Consider the following 17,758-nt stretch of genomic DNA (forward strand, 5'->3'; position numbering starts at 1 on the left):
TTCTGAATGAGGGAGAAAAGGAAAATAAAAGAGGGGGGTAGAGATAGTGGACAGTGTGTGGAGGAGAAAAAAAAAAAAAAAAGAAAAGAAAAAGAAATGAAACGTATGGCTGAAAGTGAAATGAAGAAAGGAAAAATAATATAAAAAATAAAAAATCCTAATTGAGAAATGCTACCGTAATATTTTCATAATAAATTTTAAGTAACAGATTGTTATTAATTAATATTGGTTAGTAAAAAAATAATTTCAGTTGTGGGTTCAAATTAGAATTAGTAACAACTTTCCACATAAATTTTGTTGTGATAATATTGCGAAAAATGTTGTGAACGTAACACTTCTCATAATAAATTTTACACAGTAATTTGTTATTGATTCTCATTTGAACCTACTAATGACATTATTATTTTTCTTATCTACCATTAACAACTTGTCATATAAACTTTATTATGAAATTTTTGTAAAAATGTTGTGTCCATAACTTGCATTAAGAGAGATAATTAAAACAAAAAATTCACTTATATATATATCTTGTCATTTTTGGTAATTTACAACTCAAACCTCCACTTTTATAAGTGCTAGTCAAACACTCAGTTTTTTCAAAAAACATTTTTTAACAGTTTTTACCAAACACTTAGCTTTTTAAAAATGCACTTTTTCATTATGCACTATTTGAAAACTCCACTTTTTTTTTTTTTTTGAGGGGGAAAACTCCACTTTTTCATTATGCACTTTTACAAAAAGCTGAACCAAACTCACCCTTAATATCAAAATTTGATTGAGAACTTACCATTGTGGTTGAAAATCTACACCTTGTTTATTTAAATCCAATACCACATTTTAAAGAGAGACATAAAATGGAAGTAAAAAGATTTATTTATCTCTCATTTTTAACAAAAATGGATCAAACTATAGATGAGTTTACTATAATTTTACCAAATTAATATCAAAATTTGATTGAGATCTTACCATTGTGGTTGAAAATCTACACCTTGTTTATTTAAATTTTAAACTTTCCGCGCTGGGGATAAAATTGGATTTATGGGTAAAAAGCAAAACCTAATAAAAAAGACAGCATATAAACGTAAATGACGAAAGTGCCCTTCCATATCCGAACAAATTCAAGAACCCTCGTTTCATTTCATTTGGGTATGAAACTGGCGGGAAAATCCATCCACGCAAAAATCAAAACCCTACTACTCATTTGCTCCAAATCAAACTCCGAAGTTTGAAGGCGGAAACGATGTCCGGCGGCGGGCGCGGCGGCGGCGGCATGAAGGTGCTGCACGTGGCGGAGAAGCCGTCGGTGGCGAAGTCTGTGGCCACCATTCTGTCTCGGAACAGTGGGGGCCTGAGAACCAGGGAGGGTCGGTCGCGATACAACAAGATATTCGAGTTCAGTTACTCCATCAATGGTCGCCCCTGCCACATGCTCGTCACTTCCGTCACTGGTCACCTCATGGAGCTCGAATTCCAAGACCGATATCGCAAATGGCACTCCTGTGACCCCGCCGATCTCTTCCACGCTCCCGTCCACAAATTCGTCCCCGAGGTCTCTCTCTCTCTCTCTCTCTTTCTCTATAAGCATATGTGCGTTGTTAGAATAATGGCTAAATGATTAAATTCTTCGTTTCCTATTCGATAACACTAGGTATAAGCCTAATTTTACACCCAACTGATGTATCAAGTTGTGATTGGTGCGTAATAAAAATGGTGTCTAAGACCACCCTTTGCCACAACTCTGACACGGCAAACTGTGAGTTATGGAAAATGGTGTGGTCCTAGAATTACTCGATATTGTTTCCATCATAAGTTGACAACTCAACCAGGTGTGAAATTGGGTGTGTTTTATCATGGTATCAAAATAGGGGTATTGGGTTTTTGTTTCTGCTCTATCTTTTATTTAAAGAAAAAGAAAAAGAAAAAGAAAAATCCAAATTCCACGGGTTAAAATAATGGTTCCATTTGGTAACACCTTATCAAAGGTCACTTTTTCAAATTCGTTCCCAAGGTCTCTATGTATATTGGTGTTTTATCAGAATAATAGTTAGGTCTCTATGTGTATTGGTGTTTTATTGAATAATAGTGAAATGATTAAATTCGTCTTTACCTATTACTCAGTAGTATATCATGGTATCATGATAGGTGCTTTGGGTTTTGTCTATGCTCTACCTCTTATTTAAAAAGTTAAAAAAATTCCAAATTCCGCATAAGTTGGTTTATGACGTGTGAGGGTCAGTGTTAAAACAATCGTTAAATGAAATTCATTATTTTTGTCATTCCCTTGTTAGCTGGTAGTTTATCATGGTATCATAACAGGTGTTCCAAATACCAGGTGTTGGTCTGGGTCATACGAGGGACATTGTTAATATACTGGTTAAATAATTAAATTCATTATTTCCTGTTAGCTTAAGCCATTGGGAAAAGTGGTAGTTTATCATGTGTGAGGTAGTGATTGAAATGAGGTGTTTGAATAAAAGTTAATTGGATGTTGTAGAAAAAGTTGCTTGGTTGTGTACTTGTTTAGTAAACTTTTTGTAATTATAATGAGGTGGACACAACAAAGTATAATTTACGCATGGAAGCAAAAGCAAAAGCACAAATTGCTAGATATTCATGTGAATTAATAACTGACTGACCTGTCTCTTTCTTGTTTTTGTTTTTTCTAATTTAGGACAAGTTGGATATCAAGAGGACATTGGAAGAGGAAGCTAGATGGTGCCAGTGGCTTGTATTGTGGCTAGATTGTGATAGAGAAGGAGAAAATATTGCATTTGAAGTGATAGAAGTTTGCACGGCAGTAAATCCTCATCTTACCATCAAGAGGGCTCACTTTTCTGCTTTAATTGACAGGTCCTAAAGGTTATAATATTTTGTCGGTTCTTAATATCTTCTTGTCTCTACTTTCATGATCTTGATTGATTCCAGGGAAATCCATGAAGCAGTGCAACGTCTTGTTGAGCCGAATAAATGTTTTGCTGATGCAGTGGATGCTAGGCAAGTGAGTACTTTCTCCAACCAATGTGGAACTCTACTTGTTTATTTATGATTACTGTGAACTCATTTGATAAGTTTCCCTAATAGCTGTATGCTTGTATGAATCGAAAAGATTGTTTTTATTTGTTAATTCAATTCCTAGTTATTTGGCACCATGCTTTTAGACCTCTTATCTACTATATTGCTGTTAGCTCAAGAAGTGTGTTAGTCCTTCTATCACTGTTCTTTTTGGCAGTTGTATCTCCTTCTAAGTTGAAATGAAATTCTCCCTTTTATTTGTTTGCAGGAAATAGATCTTCGGATTGGTGCTTCTTTCACTAGGTTTCAGACTATGCTGTTGAGAGATGCATTTGTTATTGATTTTACTACAGATGACAGAAATCTTGTTCTAAGTTATGGTCCTTGTCAGGTATGGTTGCTATTGAAAAATAAAATGGAAATGATTTTCTGCTTAAAAGTGGGATGCATCTCTCCTGCATTTGTCATTTCACCTCATCCTTAAGTGCAGTTCCCTACACTTGGCTTCGTTGTGGAAAGATATTGGGAAATACAAGCACACGAGCCAGAAGAATTTTGGACCATCAACTGTTCTCACAAATCGGATGAAGGCATTGCTACCTTCAATTGGATGTAAATCAAGAGGCCTTAGAGATTACATATTTATTTTTGAAGTTTAGTTGCCATAGAGTTGAAATTGAGCATATCTTATTTTGCAGGCGCGGTCATCTGTTTGATTACACATGTGCTGTTATAATTTATGAGATGTGTGTTCAGGAGCCAATTGCAACTGTGAGTTATAATGAAAATATGTAACTTGAGCGTAATGCTAACTTCATGGTATAGATATTTCTGAAATTTGGGTTTTTTCTTATTTAACTGCAATTTAGGTTACAAAGGTTAGACAACAGGAGAAATTGAAGTATCCTCCTTATCCTTTAAATACCATTGAGCTTGAAAAACGTGCTTCGCGATTCTTTCGGATGAGTTCTGAACACACTATGAAGGTGAGCTGTATACGTCTGTTGTATTGGTGACACTTTGGCATCCTTTTCCAATTGATTGCTACTTAATTAGAGACAACATTTAACATGAAATCAAAGTACCTGGGAATGATCATGGAAAGGTTCAATTCGTACAAAAGTAGTTTATTTATGGAAGTTTTTATCTACTTTTTGTAGAAAAATAATGGGGAAATTTGTGTGTATATTTGTAGTTGCAAAGTCAAGTGTAGTCACTGGCATTGCTTGGTCTTCTTTATAAGGAGAACCAAGGTTCAAATCCTCCCTCCCTGCTTGTTGTAACAATTGAATTATCAAAAAAAATTTGTAGTTGCAAAAAATAAAAAAAAATTGAATTTGAAGTAATGGAGTACAGTTAAAGAAGCTTTTTTATATCCACTTTATATGATACAATATGGGGAAGTGTGTGTAGGTGTGTTTGCAGGCCTGGTCTATCTGTTTTGTGAAAGAATACGATTTTCAACCCTGCAGAAATCTCATTTCTTATATTAGGACTCATTGTTGGTTGCATAATGCTGTGTTTCTACTCTTTCTGAAGGTTCTCTAAAAGATCCATTCATCCAACTAATGTAAATCTTCATTCCAAATATGCAATTCCTTGTCATTTCTTTGCTCCCCTTTCTTAGAGCTTCAAATTTAAAATTCCATCCTCTTTGCACAATTGCAATTATGGTTATTTGTGGCAAATGAATAAATTATTTTAGATGGCTCTCCTTGATCATCTATTTGAGCTACTTCTTAAGAAGTTTTTGGGACATACAAAATTGGCAGTTTGAAAGGTATGCCTATTTTAGATCTGTCTGATATCGTTATCACTCTTTTTTTTCCCTTACCAAAGAAAAATATATGAAAGAAAGTTCCTTGTTTTCCCAAAATACTCTAGCAATTGTGTTTTTAAAAGCTTTTGTTCTTATACTATGCTCATTATGACCATTCACATTGTTGTATTGGTTGGATCTTTAACATACATCTCAGCCTGAAACTCAAGTCAATTTATTTTTATAGGTTGCAGAAGATTTATATCAAGCAGGTTTCATCAGCTATCCTCGTACAGAGACTGATAGCTTTTCTCAGAGAACTGATCTGCATGTTGGTAACTTTGTTGGCATTGCATTTCCGCTAAATTCCTTCTACTCTCCAAATATTATAGCAGCTTTTCACTAAGTTTGATGTTGTCTTTATCCTTTTGTTGGTCATCATCTCTTTTGTCATTTATTTCCATTGGCTTTTGGTGATTTAATTGGCCCATATGACTATGAGATAAATTTCATGTAGGCAATTGTGCAAGAACAGCAAAGGCATCCTGTATGGGGACCATATGCACAGCAGTTGTTGGAACCTGGGTCAGGACTTTGGAGAAACCCTGGTAATGGTGGACATGATGACAAGGCCCATCCACCCATTCATCCAACAAAATTTTCTTCTGGAGAATCTGGATGGAGTCAAGATCACCATGTAAGCATGTCACCATCTTAATTGGCATTTAACTGCTAACTGAATGCTTTTGAAATGTATTCTTGTGGTGTTAAGTCAAGAAGCATGCTTTACTAATTCTTTTGAATTTTAAATTACTTTCATTTGGTGACAGAGATTGTATGAGCTGGTTGTTCGCCATTTCCTGGCATGTGTCTCCCAGCCAGCAGTAGGGGCTGAAACTAATGTTGAAATCGACATTGCTGGTGAATTATTTTCTGCATCAGGGAGAGCGATACTAGCTGTGAGTTATGTCCAAAAGTCAAAAAAGATATCTATCTATCTATCTATATATAAAACCGAATATGGTTGACTTTTAGTTGACTTTATAATATTTTGCCACCTAAGTTTTTGAGGCCTCACAATTTTACAATCATTATTATAATATATATTTTTTTAATTGAATTTAGATTCTATTCTATATTTAAATCCTCCATTAGAATATTGACACATCATATTTTCTTTAAATGGTAGAATTGATAGTTCCATATACAAATACAATTATAATAATTCCTATTAATAACTACGATAATTATCAATTTTATATTTAAGGCAAATAAATAAAAGAAAATTTTACATTTTGTTAAACTTTCCTGTGCATTGCACGGGTTACAGACTAGTGTATGTGTGTGTATATATATATCTTGATGGCTCAGTGTTGGGTGTGCTTGAATGGTATTTTGGGAAACTGTAATCAATGCCGGAAATAGGTTATGGTTGTATCTTTGAGAAGTTTTTGCATCTCTAATGGTTCAAGAAATATGTGTCAGTTGAAGTTATTAAGTAGTTGTTCTATATGATGGCAATCATTGCCCCATTCTTTAATGAGCTTTAGAGTTTAACCATTATTAAAGACTCAGATGCAAACCAATGAAATGTCACCATTTATTGAGCATTAAGTATATTACAAAATAATGAAATTTCACCATTTTTTATACTTTGGTTTATTTTGGAGGATTGTTAATTCACAAATGATAGCAGTTGTTCTCACTAACTTTATTTGTGTTAATAGTATACAATAGACCGGGAATCAGCCTCTCGAAAAAATAATAATAAAATTTTGTAGTTGTAACCAATTATCTTTCTTAGACCCCCATTTTATGCACTAGGTACTATCATTTATATTAAAAGATTTGTTTGTGCTTTGATTAGCCTCATTTCTTAACACAGTTGGTCCCTTTCTGGAAAAAGGAATAGACTTGTGTTATGTATCTAGTATCCTCGTTAGCTTTTAATGAGCACGGTAGCTACAGATTTTTTTGTTGACATATAAGAGTGCATGTGTTCCAGTAATGCTTGTAAGTTTTGTTGTATGCCCCCTAGGAGTGATGTGAACCATCTCAATGTATAACCATTGAAAGAGAAGCAGTAGCTTCATATTTGGGTATGACAGGAAGGACCATGGATGAAATTTTATTTTTATGAGAGCAGCTTGAAATAGGAATTGGTGAATATCTTTTTGAGTTGCTGTACTCAGTGAGGGTTAGGAAGGAGAAGAGTAGATAATGTATTGGAAGTTGAAACAAAGTAGTCTATAGATGGTTGATCTTATTATGTGACTTTGAGAGGCCCTAAAAGTGCAGCATCCTTTTGGAATACCATTTTATGGTCCATGGCACCCCTGAAAGTAGCCTTTTCCCCCTTTTTGAACTGTTGCTTTAGGGAAAATTCTTGTGGTAGATGGTTTGATTACGAGGAAGCAGAATATTATGGATTGTTGTTTGCACAAGAGTAATGATGGCATGGTAGATCATCTCTTCTATCACTTCATTGTCCAAATGCAATCGATTTGTGATCTCTAGTATTTTAGAGTAGTTTTTAATAATCCAAACCAAAGAACACCTCAGGGTGTTTAGGGGCTGTATGAACAATATCAAGAGAAAGAAAAGAAGAGACGAGAGAAGGGAAAGGGAGAAAATAACAAAAGAAGGCCAACATGCCTCAATGCTTGAAGCACACTATTTTATTAATCAACTCTACCTCTCTGAGTACATTGAAGTCAAATAAAATTAGGGGCTCTGATTATATTTATAAAAGAGGGACTCTTTCTTTTATCAGTACTAGGACTTTTAGTTTGGCTAATAAACTAAAAACATAATAAAAGATTAACTTGGACTCAAAGAAATTAAAACCGAAGATACTTAGGATCTTTTAGAAAATTCTGTACTCAACTACCAAGAGCATTATAGCCTAACTGATACTTCTTGGTGTTTTCCAACCTAGACATCTAGGATTCAAATCCACCCTCCCCCACGACCTATAGCATTTGATGGAAGGCACTTTCCATCGTATGAAGGCCTAACAATCAAAGTATCAAAAAGAAGAAGAAGAAAATTCTAGACTCAACCAAACTACCAAAATTCCCTTAATTTGTAGGAATGGGAGAAATTACAGATTTGCCCAAGTACAAAATTTACCATAACTTATAGAATAATAACTCAAAAGAAAAAACTGTTGACCCTAAAACACATATGACTACTCCATTAAAACCACGTGCCTTTTACTTCAATTGGACTTCATGCGTGGTTCCCATAAAATAAATCTTGAATAGACGAATTTGCGAAATAGTAACAAATCAATCTTGCATGGCTGCATCATTGTTTCAATTCATTTTAAATTCACATTTTGACTTGGGGTTTTACGCAATGTATTTCCGTATTTGATTTCCTGCAATCTGTTTCTGTTTCTCTGTGATATATAAATTTTTTTTTTCAAGTACAATCTGTTCATCATTGTGAACATGGTGTACTTTTTTATTAATGAAAATATCTATTACCTATCAAAAAAAAAAAGAAAGCTCAAAAGATAATTAATAGAAAGAATAAAATTGGTGTTGATCAAAGATGGAACTCTAGTTGCTAACTGCTTACGGCTTTATGCTAAGGTAGAATTTAATATCCTGTTTTTGATTGATAAACACTTAAAAGAAAAAAATTGATGACACTCTAATTTGGGAAGCTGAATTAGCAACAGTCTTTGGGACCCATGATCTTTCTTGGATGTATCGATCTCTATATTTTACTTGAATGGACAGAGAACCGGCTTCTATTTTAATTAGGAATTAAAATGAAATTACTATTTTAAAACCTTCTTCCCCCCCCCCCCCTCTCCTAAACGGATGGGTTTTGGGATTAATGATGATGATTTTGTATTTGACTTGATTGCTTCTTGTTTGACCAGAAAAACTACTTAGATGTTTACCGCTTTGAGTCTTGGGGAAGTTCAACGATCCCAACATATGTCTCTGGACAACAGGTTTGCTATTGATCATCTCATCATGAGCTGCGTTTAAGTTTTTCCAATTGCATATTGATTGTTGTATTTTTTTTACTCCATATTTGATCTGTTCTATCACTTCTTTCCCCTCCCACTTCTTACGTTTATCAGTTGGATGGAATTTTCAGCTAGCATATAACTCTCTAGAATAAAATTATAAAAAAAAAAAAAAAAAAAAAATCCCTAGAACCCTTTTTGTTCTTAGATATGTCATCGTTTTGTGATATAGTTGAAATGCTAAAATGTGCTCAGCCCAGGCAACTTCTTAGAAATTTTTGGACTAAAGAGATTAAAATATTGACAAAGGTTTTAGCTAACTCATGGTAGAAATTAGTGTTGTTAAAAGCGCACTTAAGCACAAAGCACACAGGCCTTGGGGCTTTTTCCCTCTAAAGCGAGGCGCCCTCTTAAAAGCTCGCCTTAAGCACGCTTTTTAGAACTTTTTTATTAAGCGCAAAGTCCCTTTTTTTGAGCTTTTTGTAAATTAAAAAAAAAAAAAATCCTGATTTGATTTTTAGCTATTAGATCTAAATATGTTTGATATAAGCCATTGATTTAATATATAAAAACTAATAGTATGGTGCTACCATACACCTAAGCCTACCTCTTTAGATATTTTAGACCTTTTGGACCACAACCACACGAACAAACACTCAAGTCAAGCAACAGGTTCAAGTTCTAGTTCACAACATGCTCCTCATGATGGAGATGAAGATGATGAGGAAAATAATGAGGGCTACAAATCTTGTGATGACAATGATGATGGTCCCTTGCTTAATGGGGATGATGATTATGTAGATTAGGATTGCATTGCATATTTGCATTGATTTTGTTAGGCAATGATATTTTGTTAGGCAAAGATAACATTACTTAACATTCTGGTACTTTTAAGCCTTTGCCTTTTTTGTTCTATACTTCTATTTTGATTCAACCATGTTTTGTAATCATGGCCATCAAATATCATGGTTGCATATATTTTGTAAAGCACAAGAGAATTATATAAATGTTATATAAAATGTTTTATTGTAATTTATATGATTAATTGATCACTTGATTGTTGTATTGACCATTAATCGCTTTTTTTTTTTAATTTATTAATTTTTTTTTTAAAAAATTTGCGCTTCGCATCGATCAGGCGCGCGCTTGCACTTTGCGCCTAGGCTCTAGGAGGCCTTTGCGCTTAAGTGCGCTTAGTGCTTTTAACAACAATGGTAGAAATGAAGAAATAATGCAGTTCACATTATACAAGATACCATTAGTTAACTTGATAGTTTGTCTGAGTTTGTTTAGAACTGTGATGTTGTCCTTTTTCACATGCCATCTTTTCTTGTGATTACCATTTCATTTTGATATACCTTTAAGGATGTATCATCAATGATCCTCCCTTGGCTCTTTCCCATGATTTGTATATCTTTTCAATAAAAGGAATTGAAAGTAATTTTTTTTTAAAATTTGCATGATGGCATAATGTATGTTAAAATATGTTGTGGATTTTGATGTTGAGACTCTTGGGGTGGGGAGGGGGGAAAGGGGGGGAGTTCGGTTTGTATTTTTGGAGATCATTTCTGAAAGTGATTATTTTTTGTGCTCTTCTTTAAGGGCCTTCTTTCTTTATTCTCTCTCCATACAAACAAATATGCATATGTGATTATCTATACTACTATTTAAGGGGCCTTTCCTATTTGTATTCCTACTTTTTAATGCCCAAAATACCCTCAAATTCACTTGTTTAGAAAATTTAAATAGTAGGGTTAGACATGTAAAATTAATATTTTTTTGATAGGTAATAAGAATAATATTAATCAAGATGAAAAAACGAAGAAAGCAAATACAAGGTGTTCATGATGGTGAACATAAGAAAAAGCAACAAACAACAAGGGAAAAAACTTAAGGTGCAATTCTAAGAGAAGAAAGAATTCAATGTTAGAAGAACAATTCAAGGAGCCCCATCACCTAGACCAATCAAAAAGAGTCTTCTGGCATAGAGCTTGTAATTGAACCGGTGATTTCTTAGTAGCCTCAAAAGAGCGCCGACTTCTTTCTGTCCAAACAATCCACATCTGCCAGGAACCAAATTCCATATGTCTGAATTAATTTTAAAACTACTAAATTTTAGATAAATTTAAAAAAGCAGCTTACCAGTACAAGTTTTTTCTTTTCTTAAAGGATGTCTCATCCCTCAGACCTCTTCCATGAATAAGGGGGTAATCCTCATAAAATGAAGGGTAATACTAGTAGGATGAGCTAGTCTTTCGAGCAGCCAGATGAATTCATGAAGCTCCAAAATCATAGTCTAAAACTGAAACTTTGATTCTCTCGTCTAAAGTTTATGAGAACTTGTTCCAGTTGTTTATGTATTTTTCTGTGGCTACTGTATATAGTTTTTCCAATGTCCACTGAATAAGACCACACAGATTTTATCATACAATTTTATGTTCTGAACCTTGAGGGTTAAACTTTGCTTTAACTTGTTTTATGTTTCTTGAAATTTATTACATGTATACTGGTTATTTTACAGTTTGTACCGACATCATTGACCCTAGATTCAGGAGTTACTAGACCGCCACCACTTCTGAGTGAAGCTGATCTGCTTAGTTGTATGGACAAGGTGAGGAAAATAAATACTTAATCTGCATTGATTCTGGTATGGACTCCTTATTGTCTGAAATTTGGATGATCTATTCTCTAGTTAATCAGACAGTGATAATTGTCACTAAATTATTGCTCTCCTTTTGCCCTTTTTTTTGGATGTAGGAGGGCATTGGTACGGATGCGACGATGCATGATCACATAAAAAAGCTGCTTGATCGGTTTTATGCAACTAAGGACTCGAACATGCGTTTCTCTCCAACTAATCTTGTAACTTCAGAGGCTCAAACTCTTTATGATATATTATTTGCTGTCTTGTCTAATAATTTTTTTTTTTTTTTTCCTTTTTTGATAAGTAATGAAACTTTTTATTAAAATATCAAAAAAAGAGACAGCCAAGTATATAGGAAGTATACACTAGGGACAAGACAATCAAATACACAAATTACTAGCATCCATCAAAGAAAAAATCGAAAAAATAGATTGACTACCTCCTACTACAGACAACCAATCCAATAAAGTTTTGAAGAAGAGAAATTTAAGTTCAGGAATTGTCCTTTCAGAATCCTCAAAGCTCTGGTTATTTCTTTCCCGCCAAATGCACCACATCAAGTAATGAGGAACAGCCAATCATATACACCATTCTGATGTCACCTAAATTTCCCTTGCCAACAAGCTAAAAGTTCAACCACCGTCTTCGGCATTATGCAATGAATACTGAACAATCTCTTAGGATCATCTGCTTAGGTTTCCTAATTCATTTATTGGTTCTTTGTATGGGGAAAAAAACTGAAGTAGCTATAGGTTTAGTATGGGTTTAGAATGGGATGTAGACTTTAGGAGTGAAATAGTTGTCAAGCTGTCTATAGTTTTCCAAGAAAGTAAATCTAACAGCCATTTTTGCAATTTAGCCTCTGTTTGTTTCGTTATAAAATGTTTTTCGACATGAAGTGTTTTTAGCATAAACATTTCTCTAGGTGTATGGTTGCATTCTTGAAAATGCTTCAAAAAACATTTTCAGGTGTTTGCCCCTACGCAAAATGAAAAAAAATCTCACATCTCACAACCCAATCCACAAATCTCACAACCCACTAGATCCACGCACCAACCAACAAAATCCACCATATCAATGCACAACCTACCAGATCAGAGAAGCCTAGAGACCACAAGAAAACCCAGCCACCAACGCAAGCAGCAGAGATAGATCCCCATTGCGAGTCCTGACAATATTGATGGTGCCGTGAAGGCCCTAGGCATGTCGGAGACTACATCTGATAGAACCTCACTGTGACATCAATAGTGTTGAGAAACCTAGAGATCCATGCATTCTGGAGACTTTGTTGCCTGTCGCCCAAGGATGGCAATGGGGCAGAGTGGGGCCAGATTATGGGTGCTTCACTCTTACCCTGTAGGGGTAGTTGCCCTGCCTGCCCCTCAAGAACCCTCCCCATGTTAACCCACCCCACCCACATGGCCACACCTATTATAATAGTATAAAATTATACCTGCAATTATATTGATCACACCAAATCAAACTATTTTTCACTTTGCAACTAAATAATAAACTAAAGTAATTTCCAAGACAGTAAAAAAAAGTCTTCATATCCAAGCATTTTGATACTTGATAATGAAAGTTAGTAAGGATCTTAGGGTTGAAATATGAATAAAACAAAGGGCCATTTGTAAATATATGGGGGAAACCTAAATCTATCCTTGTCCTGCCCCATGGTGTAGGGTGAAAATGTCTCCCCATCCCTGCTTTTCCATTTCTGTGGGGCGGGGAAAATTGTGCCTGTGGGAGTAAATTGCCACCCCTAGTGGCCCTTATCATTTCTCGCCTATGTTGCACGGACACGGACACGACACGGATACGGGGATACGGCAATTTTTGAAAAATAAGGACACGATACGGCGTAGACACGGCAAATAAATAATTAATTAAATTTTATATTTAGACATATTTTTTAATATTTTTAGACATAAAATACGTTTATGTCTAGAATTTAAATTATGTAAGAACTACAAATAAGTAAACTAACACCCAAAGTAGTACAATAATACTCATAAAATGTTTAGAGTACAAACCAAAAGTTTAAATAGGCTACATTCAACATCAAACTAAAAACATAAAAGGAAAACAAGCACGGCACACAAAAACAAAAATCACAAATACAAACTTTAGTAAAATCACCTACAATATTTAACTTTAATAAATAAATAAACTATAGCAGGACACACAAAAACAAAAATCACTAAATTCATAATGAACATTATAATTTACTAGTCGCTAACCCGTGCGATGCACGGGATAGTTAAATTTAAAATTACATATATTTAAAAAAAAACAAATAAAGAGTCCTATATGAAAAAACTATTAATTAAAAGTTAATAGAAAAATTATTTTATAATTTAAAATAGTTTCCCATAGGTATTGTATAGGTATCAATCAAGTAGGATGCATTATTTAAATAAATAAATAAATGGCTGCTTTTGTTTTATTATTTATCCAAAAAAAAAAAAAGAATTTGATAGTATATGAACAAATAAATTGTTGTAAAATTTGAATAGTTTCCCACAAGTATCAACAAAGTAGGATGCATATTTTAAATAAATAAAAAAGACAATTTTGTCATCTAACTCTCACATGCACCAACGTTACACTACCACCATATGTATAGAGGTTATCACACGTCCTTGTTTAGTTTCTTATCAATGTGAATTGTCACTTTTAATATGAATAATGCACCTCCTTACTCTATATTATTCTACTAATCAATCTGAGATTCCAAAATCAAGTAGGAAACATCTAAATCATTCCCATACGGACTATACTTCTCCTTAAAATTAAAAAAAAAAAAACTATGGACTATATCACAACATTAATATAAAATTGATTATTGATGACAAGAAAATTGTGGTTTTGATGGTCAAGAATAAGCTCTTCTTCTTATTATTGATGACAATTTTTTTTTATAGAGTGGTTTTTTCAAGATCATATGAGGGTTTTATATATAAAATACATAGTAGTACAAATTACACCAAACTATTCTTGCACTCAGCAAAAAAAAAAAACACAAAACTACTCTTGCACTCGGCCAAAAAAAAAGAAGAAAAACAACACAAAACACAAAACTACTATAACAATTCCTTGCAAGACAGCAAGAGTATTGTAATCACGTCAGTAGATTAATATCTATATCAGTTTTTAATCTGTGAACTTTTCTTTTCTTTTTTTCCTTGAATGAAACCAAGTATTGAGCAATATATTATATGTCTATATCATTCACTAAAAAAATAAATCCAGAAAAGAAAACTATCCAAAAGTATTTTAAGCGAGAGAGAGATCATACCTATAATGAAGCAGCAAAGTGAACTGTTTTTCTTTGATACCAACTTTGTTTAACACACATGACTATGTTGTAAAATAAAAGCTTTATATACGAAACAGAGTTATAGTTGAAGATGAAGAACAGAACCGACTTTATTTTAATATACAGATTCAAATGGGCCAAGCTCAACACTATAAGGGCCCACCAGTCTGACTATAAAACCTAAAATAAAAAGAAAAAGAAAATAGTGGTGACATGGAAAATTGTGGAAGTTCCAGAGGTTTCGGTTTTATATATATATATATATATATATATAGATAAGGCAAGGTTGAGTAAAGAAACAAAAAATATACATATATATATATATACAGTAAAGTATAACAGTGAGTGGGATTAAAAAAAAAAGCTTTGGGTGTTATAAATAAAACACGCCACAGTACACCAAACCAAAGGTCCAAAGCAGTCAGCAGATAAAAGAAAGAAAAAAAAAAGAAAAAAAAAATCGCGAAACAGAGAGAGAGAAGAGAAGCTCGGACCTGTCCACGTCGAGAGAGAGAGAGATCGGAAAGGACTGAGGGACAGAGGGAGCTTGCCGACTCGTAGCGCCGGCGAGGGACAAAAGGAAATCAACGGTTGGGCTATGTGGGTTTCTGATGTGAGATTTCTCACTTCTCACTCAAGCGTATATCACAAAATCAACAGTAAGGATTTGTCCATCTGTCAAAACCTTGACTTTTTGTTTTTTTTTTCCCACTGCTGGCGTGTCGGCGCTGTGTCGGAGAAGCAAAAAAAAAAAAAAAAAAAAAAAAAAAAAAAAGACGACACCCTCGGACACCGGAGTCCGGCGAGTCGTGCCGGTATCCGTGTCGGACACCGACACGTCTCCAAAAATGGCGTGTCGGTGCAACCTAGTTGCTCGCAAGTTGAAGCCCCAATGGTCTGCGTGAGAAAGAGATAAAAGAGTGTGAGAAATATAATTCAGCTGCTTGGGATTGATTGGGTCATGCCAAGTTCGGTTGCAGACTTACTTTGTTGTTGGCACTATTGGCTTGGGAAATATAATTCTGATATTTGGAACTTGGTACCTGGCTGTTTGATGTGGACTATTTGGACTGAACATAATCGGCGTTCTTTTGAGGATATCGAGAAATCAATGGCCCAATTGTTAGATTTGTGCAAGCGGACTCTCTTCAATTGGTCTTGGTGTTAGGGTCTTTCAGATTGTTCTACTATTTTTAATTTTCTTTTGTTTCTTAGAATAGGATTTTGATTCCTTTTTTTCTTTTGTTGCTATTTTGTTCTTTGTTCACTACCGTGAATTATGTATATCTTTTATTCTTTTCTCTTGATAATATTACTTTCTTACCTATCAAAGTAAAGATAAAAGAGTGTGAGAAAGAGATAAAAGAGGGAAGGGGTGGGGGGGGTGTGCATGTGTGGATTTGGAAAATGTTTTACAAAATTTTTGGTGTAAAACGTTATACAACTTTTATCCATTGTGTTTTTATGGTCAACCGAAAATATTTTCGGTTTGACCAAGGTTTTATAACGATCAAATACCTGAAAATGCTGACAATGTTTTCCGGAAGACATTTTACAACAAATGCAGCCTTAGTTCTTGTCCTCAATATAGTTAATTTTGTTAGAATTATGATTAAATTATTAAATTCACCATTTACTAACAGCTTAAGTTTATGGAATAATAAGTAAATTTGCATGGTATTAGAGTAAGAGATCTTAAGTTTGATCTTTGCCTTTACTTGACCTCCCATTTAAAATGTTAAAAATGCCACATGTTGGGCTTCACTTTATTAAGGGGGAGTTTAGGTGCACACATGAGGAGGTGTTAGAATAATGATTAAATTCATCGTCTCCTAACATCTTAAGCTTTTGGGAATTGTTAATTTAACCGTGTCTTTAGATATGCAAACATGTTTGTGCTTGTGTGTATGGTAGCTTAAGGATAAAATTTTTAAAATAAATTAGTGGTCCATGTCCTTTACTTCAAAATCAAGTAAATAATTTTAATGATTCATATATTTTTTAACCCAAAAAAAAAAGCACACTTAGGTGTGCCTTTGTGCTTCTTCAAAAAGTGCTACAAAAGCATGCTTCAGGTGTGATTCATTAAATAAGCTTTGTTTTGACCAAGCAAAGTGCTTAGGTCTAAGGCTTTGAGTTTTGAGCTCTAAGTGCATTTAAGTGCGCTTTAACAACATTTTCAATTGCTGAGAAGCCCACAACCCCACCTGCAGTAGACCACAAGCCACACCCTAAAGACCAATCGTGCTGTCATCAAAGCCAAGTCGTTAGCCTCCACTTTGTTGTTGTCCAGCCCACCATGAAATATGCTTGATGGGTCAAGTTTCTCCCATCTTGGAAGAGTTAGCGTGGAGACCAATTTAGAGTCATTAGACCATTAATGTTGATTGATTTTGTTGGACCTTTTTTTTGATGACATGGAACCTCACCAAGGTAGGGCCCTTTGAATCTACCCCCCGGGAGTAAATCACGGATACATGATCCTATCCAAAACTATGTATCAAGTAATCCAGGGGAACTCCTATTGGGGGTCAAACTCAGGATGTTTGGGCCTATAGCTCATCCCAAACCTGTAACCACTAGGCTGCACCTTGACGGGTGATTGATTTTGTTGGACTTGATTGATCGTGATTGGTGCAAATTGATGTTATTAGAGAGATTTGATGGCTATTTGGAATTTATTTTCATATTTGATGTAATCTCATTATGATTTATTTATTTTTCCATGTTTGATGTAATTTGGGAAGTCTGTTTAAAGGACCCAATGCTATTGTAAGCAGTTGAAACTGGATTTATAAATTTGGGTTGAGAGTTTTCTTCTAGTACTTGGTGCTATTTCCAAGCAGGCTCACATATTGATTCCTGGTTTCCTATTATTTAAGCAAACCCTAAGTGCTGATTCCTACGTCCTATCCCTTTCTTTTGTTCTTGTTTAGTTTCCCAAATAAAGTCCCTCCCTTAGAGTCTACTGTCCTGCATCACATTGGCCATGGGTTTTCTCTGTTCTGGCCACACAGCTTCAGTGGGGCTTCAAAC

General features: G+C 34.5%; 1 protein-coding gene across 4 annotated transcripts in view; it reads left to right on the forward strand.

Annotated features, from left to right (window-relative positions):
* The first annotated feature begins 1,125 nt into the window (after window positions 1-1,125).
* The window catches only part of LOC115963839 (DNA topoisomerase 3-alpha), a 35,884-nt gene continuing 19,251 nt past the window's right edge, over window positions 1,126-17,758 (forward strand). Inside the window, exons 1-13 of one of the 4 annotated variants that reach the window (XM_031083032.1) lie at window positions 1,126-1,549; window positions 2,672-2,850; window positions 2,926-2,998; window positions 3,281-3,403; window positions 3,503-3,624; window positions 3,711-3,783; window positions 3,882-3,998; window positions 5,019-5,102; window positions 5,289-5,468; window positions 5,602-5,730; window positions 8,667-8,741; window positions 11,281-11,370; window positions 11,517-11,621. In XM_031083032.1, coding sequence (XP_030938892.1) covers window positions 1,241-1,549; window positions 2,672-2,850; window positions 2,926-2,998; window positions 3,281-3,403; window positions 3,503-3,624; window positions 3,711-3,783; window positions 3,882-3,998; window positions 5,019-5,102; window positions 5,289-5,468; window positions 5,602-5,730; window positions 8,667-8,741; window positions 11,281-11,370; window positions 11,517-11,621 — 1,659 coding nt within the window. In that variant the 5' untranslated portion in view covers window positions 1,126-1,240. Of the gene's footprint in view, window positions 1,550-2,671; window positions 2,851-2,925; window positions 2,999-3,280; window positions 3,404-3,502; window positions 3,625-3,710; window positions 3,784-3,881; window positions 3,999-5,018; window positions 5,103-5,288; window positions 5,469-5,601; window positions 5,731-8,666; window positions 8,742-11,280; window positions 11,371-11,516; window positions 11,622-17,758 lie in introns of those variants that run through there. The other 3 variants (XM_031083031.1, XM_031083033.1, XM_031083034.1) reach the window with 3 other exon arrangements.

Source organism: Quercus lobata, chromosome 10 (genome assembly GCF_001633185.2).
Source record: "Quercus lobata isolate SW786 chromosome 10, ValleyOak3.0 Primary Assembly, whole genome shotgun sequence".
Lineage (NCBI taxonomy): Eukaryota > Viridiplantae > Streptophyta > Magnoliopsida > Fagales > Fagaceae > Quercus > Quercus lobata.